This window comes from Globicephala melas, chromosome 8 (genome assembly GCF_963455315.2).
Source record: "Globicephala melas chromosome 8, mGloMel1.2, whole genome shotgun sequence".
NCBI classification, from domain to species: domain Eukaryota; kingdom Metazoa; phylum Chordata; class Mammalia; order Artiodactyla; family Delphinidae; genus Globicephala; species Globicephala melas.
This window is the reverse complement of record NC_083321.1, coordinates 16577972-16591092: the sequence shown is the minus strand read 5'-3', so window position 1 is coordinate 16591092 and position 13121 is coordinate 16577972. Positions and strand designations below refer to the sequence as shown.

Genomic DNA, 13121 nt, shown 5'->3' with positions numbered 1-13121 from the left:
GACCATAAAATGGGGATGACAGTGGTATTTCTCCTCTCCAGTGATGAGAAGATTCCATAAGATGCTGTGTGCCCTGCATCTAGTGCAGTGCCTAGGACATGATACCCACTCCATTAATTTATCTACCTTTTGTATTTTCCATTAGCCACTTATTAATAGCTGGGCAATATAGGTGGTCTCTCTGAGCTTTGCTTTCCTCCTTGGAAAACAGAGATAATAAAAGCCCTACACTGGATAAAGAAGATGTGGCACATATATACAATGGAATATTACTCAGCCATAAAAAGAAACGAAATTGAGCTATTTGTAATGAGGTGGATAGACCTAGAGTCTGTCATACAGAGTGAAGTAAGTCAGAAAGAAAAAGACAAATACCGTATGCTAACACATATATATGGAATTTAAGAAAAAAAAATGTCATGAAGAACCCAGGGGTAAGACAGGAATAAAGACACAGACCTACTGGAGAACGGACTTGAGGATATGGGGACGGGGAAGGGTGAGCTGTGACAGGGCGAGAGAGACTCATGGACATATACACACTAACAAACGTAAGGTAGATAGCTAGTGAGAAGCAGCCGCATGGCACAGGGATATCGGCTCGGTGCTTTGTGACCACCTGGAGGGGTGGGATAGGGAGGGTGGGAGGGAGGGAGACGCAAGAGGGAAGAGATATGGGAACATATGTATATGTATAACTGATTCACTTTGTTATAAAGCAGAAACTAACACACCATTGTAAAGCAATTATACTCCAATAAAGATGTTAAAAAAAAAAAAAGAGACCTACACTGAAGGGTTGTCATGAGAACTGGAAAGAGACTAACATATCTATCACTTAGAAGGTACTCAATAAATATAGCTATTATTAGAGTGGTCATGAAACTGGAGAAATTAAATCTAGGTATTTATCAGGAGACATTTTAGGATGAGCTTTTTATTTATTTATTTTAATTAATTTATTTATTTTTGGCTGCGTTGAGTCTTCGTTGCTGCACACGGGTTTCCTCTAGTTGCGGCGAGCGGGAGCTACTCTTTGTTGCAGTGCGCGGGCTTCTCATTGTGGTGGCTTCTCTTGTTGCGGAGCATGGGCTCTTGGCACGCAGGCTTCAGTACTTGTGGTGCACGGGCTCAGTAGTTGTTGCTCCCGGGCTCTAGAGCACAGGCTCAGTAGTTGTGGCGCACTAAGCCTGTGCTTAGTGCAGAAACTTAGTTTCTCTGCAGAAACTTAGTTTCTCTGCAGCATGTGGGATCTTCCCAGACCAAGGCTCGAACCCATGTCCCCTGCATTGGCAGACAGATTCTTAACCACTGCACCACCAGGGAAGCCCCAGGATAAGCTTTTTATTTTTTTTTAATTTAATTTTATTTATTTTTTATACAGCAGGTTCTTATTAGTCATCAATTTTATACACATCAGTGTATACATGTCAATCTCAATCGCCCAATTCAGCACACCACCACCACCACCACCCCGGGGCTTTCCCCACTTGGTGTCCATACATTTGTTCCCTACATCTGTGTCTCAACTTCTGCCCTGCAAACCGGTTCATCTGTACCATTTTTCCAGGTTCCACATACATGCGTTAATATACGGTATTTGTTTTTCTCTTTCTGACTTACTTCACTCTGTAGGACAGCCTCTAGATCCATCCACGTCTCAACAAATGACTCAATTTCATTCCTTTTTATGGTTGAGTAATATTCCATTGTATATACGTACCACATCTTCTTTATCCATTCGTCTGTCGATGGGCATTTAGGTTGCTTTCATGACCTAGCTATTGTAAATAGAGCTGCAATGAACATTGGGGTGCATGTGTCTTTTTAAATTATGGTTTTCTCTGGGTATATGCCCAGTAGTGGGATTGCTGGATCATATGCTAATTCTATTTTTAGATTTGTAAGGAACCTCCATACTGTTCTCCATAGTGGCTGTGTCAATTTACATTCCCACCAACAGTGCAAGAGGGTTCCCTCTTCTCCACACCCTCTCCAGCATTTGTTGTTTGTAGATTTTCTGATGATGCCCATTCTTACTGGTATGAGGTGATATCTCATTGTAGTTTTGATTTGCATTTCTCTAATAATTAGTGATGTTGAGCAGCTTTTCATGTGCTTCTTGGCCATCTTTGGAGAAATGTCTATTTAGGTCTTCTGCCCATTTTTGGATTGGGTTGTTTGTTTCTTTAATATTGAGCTGCATGAGCTGTTTATATATTTTGGAGATTAATTCTTTGTCCATTGATTCGTTTGCAAATATTTTCTCCCATTCTGAAGGTTGTCTTTTCATCTTTATGGTTTCCTTTGCTGTGCAAAAGCTTTTAAGTTTCATTAGGTCCCATTTGTTTATTTTGGTTTTTATTTCCATTACTCTACGAGGTGGATCAAAAAAGATCTTGCTGTGAGTTATGTCATAGAGTATTCTGCCTATGTTTTCCTCTAAGAGTTTTATAGTGTCCAGTCTTACATTTAGGTCTCAAATCCATTTTGAGTTTATTTTTGTGTATGGTGCTAGGGAGTGTTCTAATTTCATTCTTTTACATGTAGCTGTCCAGTTGTCACAGCACCACTTACTGAAGAGATTGTCTTTTCTCCATTGTATATCCTTGCCTCCTTTGTCATAGATTAGTTGATCATAGGTGTGTGGGTTTATCTCTGGGCTTTCTATCTTGTTCCACTGATCTATGTTTCTGTTTTTGTGCCAGTACGATATTGTCTTGATTACTGTAATTTTGTAGCATAGTTTGAAGTCAGGGAGTCTGATTCCTCCAGCTCCATTTTTTTCCCGCAAGACTGCTTTGGCTATTCGGGGTCTTTTGTGTCTCCATACAAATTTTAAGATTTTTTATTCTAGTTCTGTAAAAAAATGCCATTGGTAATTTGATAGGGATTGCATTGAACCTGTAGATTGCTTTGGGTAGTATAGTCCTTTTCACAATAATCGTTCTTCCAATCCAAAACATGGTATATCTCTCCATCTGTTGATATCATCTTTAATTTCTTTCATCAGTGTCTTATAATTTTCTGCTTACAAGTCTTTTGTCTCCTTAGGTAGGTTTATTCCTAGGTATTTTATTCTTTTTGTTGTAAGGGTAAATGGGAGTGTTTCCTTCATTTCTCTTTCAGATTTTTCATCATTACTGTATAGGAATGCAAGAGACTTCTGTGCATTAATTTTGTATCCTGCTACTTTACCAAATTCATTGATTAGCTCTAGTAGTTTTCTGGTAGCATTTTTAGGATTCTCTATGTATACTATCATGTCATCTGCAAACAGTGACAGTTTTACTTCTTCTTTTCCAATTTGTATTCCTTTTATTTCTTTTTCTTCTCTGATTGCCGTGGCTAGGACTTCCAAAACTATGTTGAATAATAGTGGTGAGAGTGGACATCCTTGCCTTTTTCCTGATCTTAGAGGAAATGCTTTCAGTTTTTCACCTTTGAGAATGATGTTTGCTGTGGATTTGTCATATATGGCCTTTATTATGTTGAGGTAGGTTCCCTCTATGCCCACTTGCTAGAGAGTTTTTATCATAAATGGGTGTTGAATTTTGTCAAAAGCTTTTTCTGTGCCTATTGAGATGATCATATGGTTTTTATTCTTCAATTTGTTCATATGGTGTATCACATTGATTGACTTGCATATATTGAAGAATCCTTGCATCCCTGGGATAAATCCCACTTGATCATGGTGTATCATCCTTTTAATGTGTTGTTGGATTCTGTTTGTTAGTATTTTGTTGAAGACTTTTGTATCTATATTCATCAGTGATATTGGTCTGTAATTTTCTTTTTTTGTAGTATCTTTGCCCCTGCTCAACAATAAGCTATTCAAGAGAAGAAATTGTGTCTCATTTCATCTCTGCACTCCCAGTTCCTGATGCCTACAACACAGTAGGAATTCAACAAAATTGTTTACGTGAACTAGACAAACTCCCTAGCCCATACCTCAAGCTTGACTTCATGGGTCAACTCTGGCAAATTTTCAGCCACTGAAGAAACGTTCATTAAGATATTGTTCCTTAAATTGTGTAATCTTCCTCTAAATGTGGTTAGAGATAATACAGCTTTCCCTGCAATATATGGTCAAGAAAAAGCCCCAGATTTTTCATTAGTCTCACAGTATTCCCTCTGCCTGGAGCTCCCTCCTTCCTCCCTTCTTCTGTCCCACATCTGCTCCTTCTTTCTTACCTCAACCTCAACAGATGCTTTCCTCGTCACTTTATGAGCCTATGCATGCTCCCTGCCCTAAACACTCACAGAATCAAGGCATCATAAAGTCATGTGAGTATTTTAAAGATCACCTAGGGTAGCCACTCCTCAGATGCAATAATACCCTCTACAAACACTCCTGCTGAGCGCTTATTCAGACTAGCTTAAATACCTTGCTCGACATGAAACTCACCTCTATTTAAGATGCCTTTGATAGTACAAACTGAATTTAACTTATGGTGTGTGTATATCCTATCCTCACACCCAGATTAAAAGTTTCTAGCAGGCAGTCACCATGTTTTATGTTCTTTGTGCCCAATAGGTGCTTAATAAATATATACTAAATAAATGTTGGAAACACTTCTTTGCTATGTTGCCTACTTTCTCTTGGTCAGACTCATCCCACTGGGGCCACCATAAACAATTGCTTTTTCTCCTCAGGTGCTTAACAGCAGGGTCATGTAATGCTGAGTAAATGGAAAGAGAAAAGGAAGGAGGAAGAAACATTTTTTTAAATTCCATCTTCAGGTGCACCAGGAAGCAACTTTCTTTTTTTTTTTCTTTGGCCTATCTTTATTTTTATTTTTTTTAACATCTTTATTGGAGTATAATTGCTTTACAATGGTGTGTTAGTTTCTGCTTTATAACAAAGAGAATCAGTTATACATATGTTCCCATATCTCTTTCCTCTTGCGTCTCCCTCCCTCCCACCCTCCCTATACCACCCCTCTAGGTGGTGACAAAGCACTGAGCTGATCTGCCTGTGCTATGCGGCTGCTTCCCACTAGCTATTTTATGTTTGGTAGTGTATATATGTCCATGCCACTCTCTCACTTTGTCACAGCTTACCCTTCCCCCTCCCCATATCCTCAAATCCATTCTCTAGTAGGTCTGTGTCTTTATTCCCGTCTTACCCCTAGGTTCTTCATGACCTTTTTTTTTTTTTTCTTAGATTCCATATATATGTGTTAGCATACAGTGGATGGACCTAGAGTCTGTCATACAGAGTGAAGTAAGTCAGAAAGGGAAGCAACTTTCTTTTGCAGGCACATTATTTGCAACCCTGCCAGTCACATATCAAAGTACGGAACAACCTAAGTGCCTTCCGTTTCCCTCCCAATATGCATGGGAGCTCACATTATGTCCTGGTGAGCTGTGAGCAAAAAGACGTAGAATATATCCCTAATTGCTGTTTGCTTGGATTATTTTGAAAGTGGTCAGAGGGCTCTCTACTTTGCTTAGTGCTGTATGAAACACATCCAAATTTTCACTGAATGTTTAAATGTTTGGTCCACATTCAAGTGTTTGACAGCTAGTTGAGTCTTTTTCAAACCAAAAGAAGATAAAGGGCCCCCACTTCCTGCAGAATACTGAGGAGGGCATTGTTTGACTAATTTAATACTGTCTACGGTAAAGGGACTCAAATCTGGTCCAATTTAGAAAACATTCTGATTTTTAAATATAAGAATGATCAGTGTTTTGTTTGTCTTATATGGGGGCTGGGGAAGTAATGTGACTGGAGACTATATTCATTAAAATTATGCAAATAATAAATATCTGATCATATATATCACTTTGCAAGAGAATATTAAAATGGCACTTTTCCTACTGTCTGTTTGGACTGAAGCCTCCAAACTAAGAATAATAGATGTCAATTACATTCACACTGTAGAACAAGGGGCTAGGTTTGCAAAGATGATGGTCCAAGACAAGGCTTGCAATAGGCCCGATGAGGTTGATTGGCCAATTGAGGAGTGATTAGGAAAACTTTGGTGAATCCCAGGCAATTTCCAAGCGTGGGGGAGCTTCAGAAGAAGCATTTAGAGAGCTTGGCACTGGCCCCTGGAATCTGGGATAACACAGAGACAGTTAATGGGAAACATGCCTGAAAAAGTCTAAAAGCAAGAGTTTGGTCAGCCTAATGGCAGAGTGGAGAGTAGTTGAGACTGTTTGAAAAATGATTACACTCCTAGAGTTTAGTGACACAGTGAACCTGCCTCCTGCTGCAGGCTGCCTGCTGTCTCCACCAGCCCTGAGTCTCCTGGAAAAGGACCACTTGGGGGTGAAGGTAAGCCCAGCAGAAAGAAGCTGAATGTGAACTGGCAGAGGTCAGGGCTTGGAAGTAGAGGGGTAGGGGAGAACATTAACCTCCAGCAAGAGAAGCACTGTTGGCAACAAAGAAATTGCAGGTACATTACAGAAACCTCACAGGAAAGGGATAACCTCATCCCTCCTCTACCTGCAACCCTGGAGGAGCCAGAGGTGGCATGTTCAGTGGAAGAGAGGGAGGAGAAAAGCTATGTGAAGAAGCAGATGATCACACCCCTCCCTTAAAGCAGGTTTGAAGCCTGCCTTAGACCTTGGCTAAGGTAATGAGAGAATTTTATAATTGAATGAAAATGTGGAGTTCTGATATTAGACTGAACCTTACATTTCATAACCTAAAAGAGATAGACATTTATTCATTCTAAGAGGAATCAGAAAACTCATGCTCCCTAGCCAAGATTTCATCCTGAATCTAGGAAAAAATGACTTAATGGAGCAAGTTTAACAGAAAGTGGTAAGAAAGAATAAATTTGCTTTCTGCTTGTACCCTACTGAGTCCAGATGACAAAATACATTAGTTATAAATGACTTGCTTTAAAAAAACAAAAATGAAATAAGACAATAACAAAATATTACTCTGAGGATAAAGCCCCAAATCCTCACATGGCATGTGTTTGTGTATCTGGCCCCTGCAAAGCTTTTGAATTTCATTTCATGCCACTCTCTACCACAGTAGCTCCAGCCACATGGCTTTCTCAAAATGCTTTAGAAATACAAGTAGCTTATCACCTCAGGTACACACTCTACCCTCTACCTTGGAATTGTTTGCCCCCTCTCATCTTCACCTGCCTAATTCCTCCTTGTTCTTAGAATGCTCTTGTTGTAAGCAACAAGCACCAGCAGAAACTTAAGCAGGAAATGAATTTATTGGAAAGGTAGGAAGTAGCTCACACAATCAAAGACTATTAAAAAAAAAAAATTACGTTGGGGCTCCCCTGGTGGTGCAGTGGATAAGACTCCACGCTCCCAGTGCAAGGGGCCTGGATTTGATCCCTGATCAGGGAACTAGATCCCACATGCATGTCAAAACTAAGAGTTTGCATGCTGCAACTAAGGAGCTGGTGAGCTGCAACTAAGGAGCCCAAGAGCCACAACTAAGGAGCCTGCATGCTCAACTAAAACCTGGTGCAACCAAATAAATAATTTAAAATATAATAATTACTTTAAAGACACAACTGGAAAATAACAGAAGCCAAGGAAGCCTAAGCAATTAAGATGGCAGGAAATGATGGGCAGTCTATTCTGGAAAAGGGATCATCCTCAGCTTTTTGTTTTGTTTTGTTTTGTTTTTCTGGAGAGTTACTCCCAGGTTAGGACATGTGCCCACCCCTAACTAGGGGAGGGCAGAGTGTTTGGGTACAATGAGGGAACAGAAATTTCTCCAAAGAAAATCAGGACACAAGTTACACAATAATGGTAGGCAGGCAACACAACTGAAATCCACTTCGTTTAAGGACCACTTCAATGTTTCTTCCTCTGCCAGTTAGTAGCCACAGACTCTTAAGCAGGCTATTTATAATATCTGTGTCTCAGTTTATTAATCTTGAGATAGTAGTATAAGTATCTGCCTCATAGGTTAGTGGGGATGATTAAATTAATGAATATATGTAACCCACTGAGCGAAGTGCTAGCACATAGTATTAGCTAATATTATTTTTTAGAAAAATTTTCCATAACCTCCCTAGTCTTTGCCAGGTTAGTCCATTATATTCTCCCATCCCATCTTGTATTTCTCCTTTGAGCACTTATCATAAGTAAACTTGTAGAATTATTTCTGTAATTTTTACTTAAATGTGTGTATCCCACTAACCTCATAAGGGCAGAAGAAACATTTATCTTTTTCACCTTGTATTCTCAATGCCTAAGTGCATAGCATAGTGTATTAGGCTGACTAATAGCTCCCAAAGATACCCAGGTCCTAATCCCTGGAAGCTGTGAATGTTACCTTATATGGCAAAAGCAACTCCAAAGATGTGATTAAGTTAAGGATCTTGAGATGGGAAGATTATCCTGGATATATGGGTGGGCCCTAAATATAATCACAAATGTCCTTATAAGAGGAAGGCAAGGGGAGATTTGACTACATAATATGATAAGGCAATGTGACATCAAAAGCAAGAGGTTGGAATAATGCAAGGAAGGGCTCACAAGCCAAGCAATGCAGGCAGCTTTCAGAAGCTAGAAAAGATGAGGGAACACATTCTCTAGAGCTTCCAGAAGGAACCAGCCCTGCCAACACCTTGACTTGAGCCCAGTGAAACTGATTCTGGACTTCTGGCTTCCAGAAATATAAGAGAATAAATTTATATTGCTTTAAGCCACCAAGTTTGTGGTAATTTGTTATGGTAGCCATAGGAACTAACACTCAGGCACTCAAAAAACATCTATTGAAAAATAAATGAGACTTAGAAAATGAACAAAAAAAGTATCAATCAAAGCCAGCATAGAAGCTGATGTACAAGACTAATCTTCATGACAAACATAAGACTGAACAACTTATTTTGGTCTACACATCTAATATCTCATTATAGGTACATCAGTTAAATACTGAATATCCTTGTACTTGTCAAGGTTTTTAGTTGAAAATTGAAGAAGTTATCACTGACTGGGAATGATAGGGGCCAGGAATTTATTCAAAGGGTAGCATATTTCTCAGACTCACCAGGATGATTGAAGAACCAGGTTCAAGGCCAGCCATGTATGGTGTGCATTACAACACAGCAGCCCTGTTGAAGATCTGCAGCCAGGAGCAACATACAAAACATGCCACATCATTGGCCTGGGGAAGACACCATTGGTTCTTCCACCAAACACAGCATTGTATTACCAAGCACTGACTGCCACCATTATTACCGCAGTTTCTGATCTTCCTGTAGCACTGCAGCCAGAGAGTTCCCCCAAGAGTCCTAAATTGCAGTGAAGGCTAGGAAAGTAAGGATCGGGCATTTTCAGTTTCTGTAGTAGGAGGCATCTCAACGTCTCAACAAGATTCAGAATGGGAACAAGGGAGATTCCCCAAACGTAAGAAAAAATGGGTCAGGTGATGGGTAACCATAAGGGAAAGATAAATACATACTACAGTCTCATATCCAAAGCTTACAGTGAACTGATTTTCAAGCATCAGACTTGAACATGAATTCACAAAACCAGAATGTGCAGTCATGCATCTAATGACCTCCTGTGTTTGATCACTTCTAAATTCAAATTAAAGCAGGGAACAATACAGAAGATATTGAGGTTAAATACATCAATATCTAATTTGATCATTAAATGACATGAAAATGCCTTAAGGAGTGTTTGAAGACTGATTTCCTTGGCCAGATCACCAAATGGCATGAAGAAATGCCTGGTCTCATCTGTCACACTGTCCCATTGGATTTGATTAAAGCCGTATCAACTGCCTGCCAAGAAAATAAGTAATACCTTATTTGGGGCAACCAAATAACTAGAGTTTGGGGTGAATATTAGATGTCATTACAATAAAGGGAGAATAAAAATCCCAGACCTTAGATTATCAGAGTCCACCACTTAAAATAGCCATACAACTAGTATTTTGCCTTCTTCTGTATTAGGCTATGTGCTAAGCACTGGGAGTTTTTTTTCTTTTTGTTTTTTAATGATTAATGAGGAATCCCTGAAAGAATTTATATTCTGCAGAGGAGTTAAGGAATAAAGACATGTAAATAAACTAATTATAAAAAATAAATAAATAAACTAATTATAATAAGTTGTAACAGGTGATCTAAGAGATGTGCTATGTGTTGAATTGAGCCCACCCCCCCAAAATTTATATGTTGAAGCCCTAGCTCCCATTACTTCCGAATGTGACCTGATTTGGAAATGGGATCATTGCTGATGTAATTAGTTAAGACGAGATCAAACTGGAGTAGGATGGGTCCCTAATTCAATATGACTGCTGTCCTGATAAAAAGAACACCATGTGAAAAGACAGACAAACACACAGGGAGAAAGCCATGTGACCACTGGAGTTATGCTACCACAAGTCAAAGAACTATGGCCACTCGTGCTCCCGCAGTGTCCATGGCCACGCCTTTTTCCGCAACCGATTTTGCACGCACGTGCGGTGGAGCGCACTACGTGCAGTGACGTGAAGAAGCCCCGCCCCACCCAGCAGGCCACAGCCGTTTGGGAACCCTAGACTCTTAAAACGGCAGAGCAACTTTTTCCAGGAAAGATGACAGACCAGATGTGCACCTTTCTTTTCAAAAAGCCTGGGCGAAAAGGGGCTACAGGTCTCAGAAAGCGCCCGATCTGCCACCAAGAGTCCGGAGACGGCAGCAGCAGCAGTGATGAAGGCAGCGCTGTGGTTAGCCGGAAAAAGAAGCGGGCGACCCACAATCCGATGATACAGAAGACCCCTGGCAGTGGTAAACAGAAGGCAGCTTATGGTGACCAGAGTAGCCAGGAGGAGGAGAACGAGCCCGAGAGTCTCGGCGTGGTCTATAAGTCCACTCGCTCAGGGAAACCCGTGGGGCCAGAGGATATGGGTGCGACTGCTGTCTACCAGCTAGACACAGAGAAGGAGCGTGACGCACAAGCCATCTTTGAGCGCAGCCAGAAGATCCAGGAGGAGCTGAGGCACAAGGAAGATGACAAGATCTATCGGGGAATCAATAATTATCAGAAGTACATGAAACCCAAGGATACATCTATGGGCAATGCTTCCTCCAAGATGGTGAGGAAAGGCCCCATCCGAGCTCCCGAGCATCTGCGTGCCACCGTGCGCTGGGATTACCAGCCCGACGTTTGTAAGGACTACAAGGAGACTGGCTTTTGCGGCTTTGGAGACAGCTGCAAATTCCTCCATGACCGTTCAGATTACAAACATGGCTGGCAGATCGAACGTGAGCTTGACGAGGGTCGCTATGATGTCCATAAGGATGAAAACTATGAAGTGGGAAGCGATGAGGTGTAAATACCGTTCAAGTGTTTCATCCGTTGCCAGACCTTCCAAAACCCAGTTGTCACCAAGTGCAGACTGTAAGGCCAACTGGCCTGAGGCAGGGGAACGCAATCAGACTCTCGGGTTGCATCAGACCGAAACTTTCCGGACTACTCAGTTCCAGGAACTGACCTGGGGACTTTCCACCCGGCCCAGCCTTCCCGCCTTTCGAGGGGCGGGACTAACGGTCCCAAGACTGATGCAACCGGCACCGGATATTGCCACGATACCCGAAGAGACCACCAAATAAGGAATAACCTGCGCCCTCCCGGATTCACCACACCCCTTTCCCGTCTTCCCCTATAAATTCTGCCCAAACCCTCGCCCGGGCGCGACTTCCCTGGCCCCTTTCTCTCGGACCAGTGAACCTCGCCCGGGAGCGTTCCCAAATAAAGCTTGTTTAAGCTCTCCTCCATCTTTGGTGCCGTTCCTTACATTTGGTGCCAAAACCCGGGAGGGGTACCAAGCCCCGCGCGTTACCGCGCGGGCCGCTCCTCCCTTCCCCCAGGAGACAACCAGGGAACCTCTACTCATCCACCCGATCCCGCAGAAAACAGGGTAAGTTCCCCTCCCTTGTTCCCTCCGACCCTCAGAGTCCCTGCCCACCGGACTCCCTGTCCTTAATCGCGGCCGCGTCAGGGACTCCTCCGTCCTCTGTCCGGGCCTCGGGCAACTGTGGAGACGTCCCAATCACCTGACCGCCCTCTGACCTGCCGTGAATTGGAGACTGAGACCAGGGACGCCTTTCTCCCTCTCCATTCACTCAGGGACAGACTAGAGGTCATGGGAACCTCACAATCGAAACCAGATCCTAAGACGCCCCTGGGGTGTCTCCTAGCCAATTTTACAGCCCTCGGCTTCTCCCAAGATCTCCGTTTCCGATGGCTTATTTTCTATTCCACTGTGGCCTGGCCACAATATCCTCTAGAAAATCAATCCAAATGGCCTCCTGAAGGGACTTTACATTTTAACATCCTCCGTGATCTAGATAATTACTGCCGCAGGACGGGTAAATGGTCTGAGGTCCCCTATGTCCAGGCCTTCTGGTATTTACGCTCCCGCCCTTCCCTCTGCGTCGATTGTTCCACTTCCCAGATCCTTCTTGCCAAACAGACATCTCCTACATCCAAGGCCCTAATTTCCTTTGACGATGACCCCTCTCCACTAGCCGACCCACCCGAATCTCTCGCCTCTAGCTCCTCCAGAGCTCCTCTCCAACCTCCACCCTACCCTGAAGCGGTCCCTCCTCCTCCCTAACCTGCTCCGGCCCATCCAACCGCTTCCCGCCTCCCTCAACGGTTTCTCCTCCCACACCCCTTGCTTCGCCAATTAGTGCACATACACGCTCTAACGACTCCCAAGATCCAAATCTCCTCTGCCCTCTGAGGGAGGCAGCAGGAGCGGAAGGATTAGTTAGAGTTCATGTTCCCTTTTCCCTCCAAGGTCTCTCTCAAATAGAAAAGCGATTAGGCTTCTTTTCTGCCGACTCTTCCCACTACATCAAAGAATTTTGCTACCTCTCTCAAGCTTATGATCTAACCTGGCACGGTATCTTTGTGATCCTATCTTCTATCTACCCTGACCCCTGACGAGAGGGAAAGAATTCAAACTGCTGCCCGAAACCATGCAAATCAGGTTCAACTTATCGACAACTCCATGCCTGTCAGAGCGACTGCCATACCTGGCACCGATCCAGGCTGGACTTATCAGGATGGCCAAGATGGCCGTCGTAAACGCGACCTCATGATCCAATGCCTCCTGGCTGGCATGCAGGCTGCCACTCATAAGGTAGTCATTTTTGAAAAACTAAAAGAGATAACCCAAGAACCTAACGAAA

General features: G+C 42.6%; 1 protein-coding gene across 1 annotated transcript; it reads left to right on the top strand.

The window, feature by feature from the left end:
• The first annotated feature begins 10516 nt into the window (after positions 1–10516).
• Positions 10517–11257, top strand: LOC115857402 (E3 ubiquitin-protein ligase RNF113A-like). The gene has a single exon (XM_030864347.2). It carries the CDS (start codon positions 10517–10519, stop codon positions 11255–11257), a length of 741 nt encoding a protein of 246 aa, XP_030720207.2.
• Positions 11258–13121: the final 1864 nt, after the last annotated feature.

Excerpts from the sequence above, each read along its gene's own strand:
- LOC115857402 (XM_030864347.2), top strand. The coding sequence starts at position 10,517 with ATGACAGACCAGATGTGCACCTTTCTTTTCAAAAAGCCTGGGCGAAAA.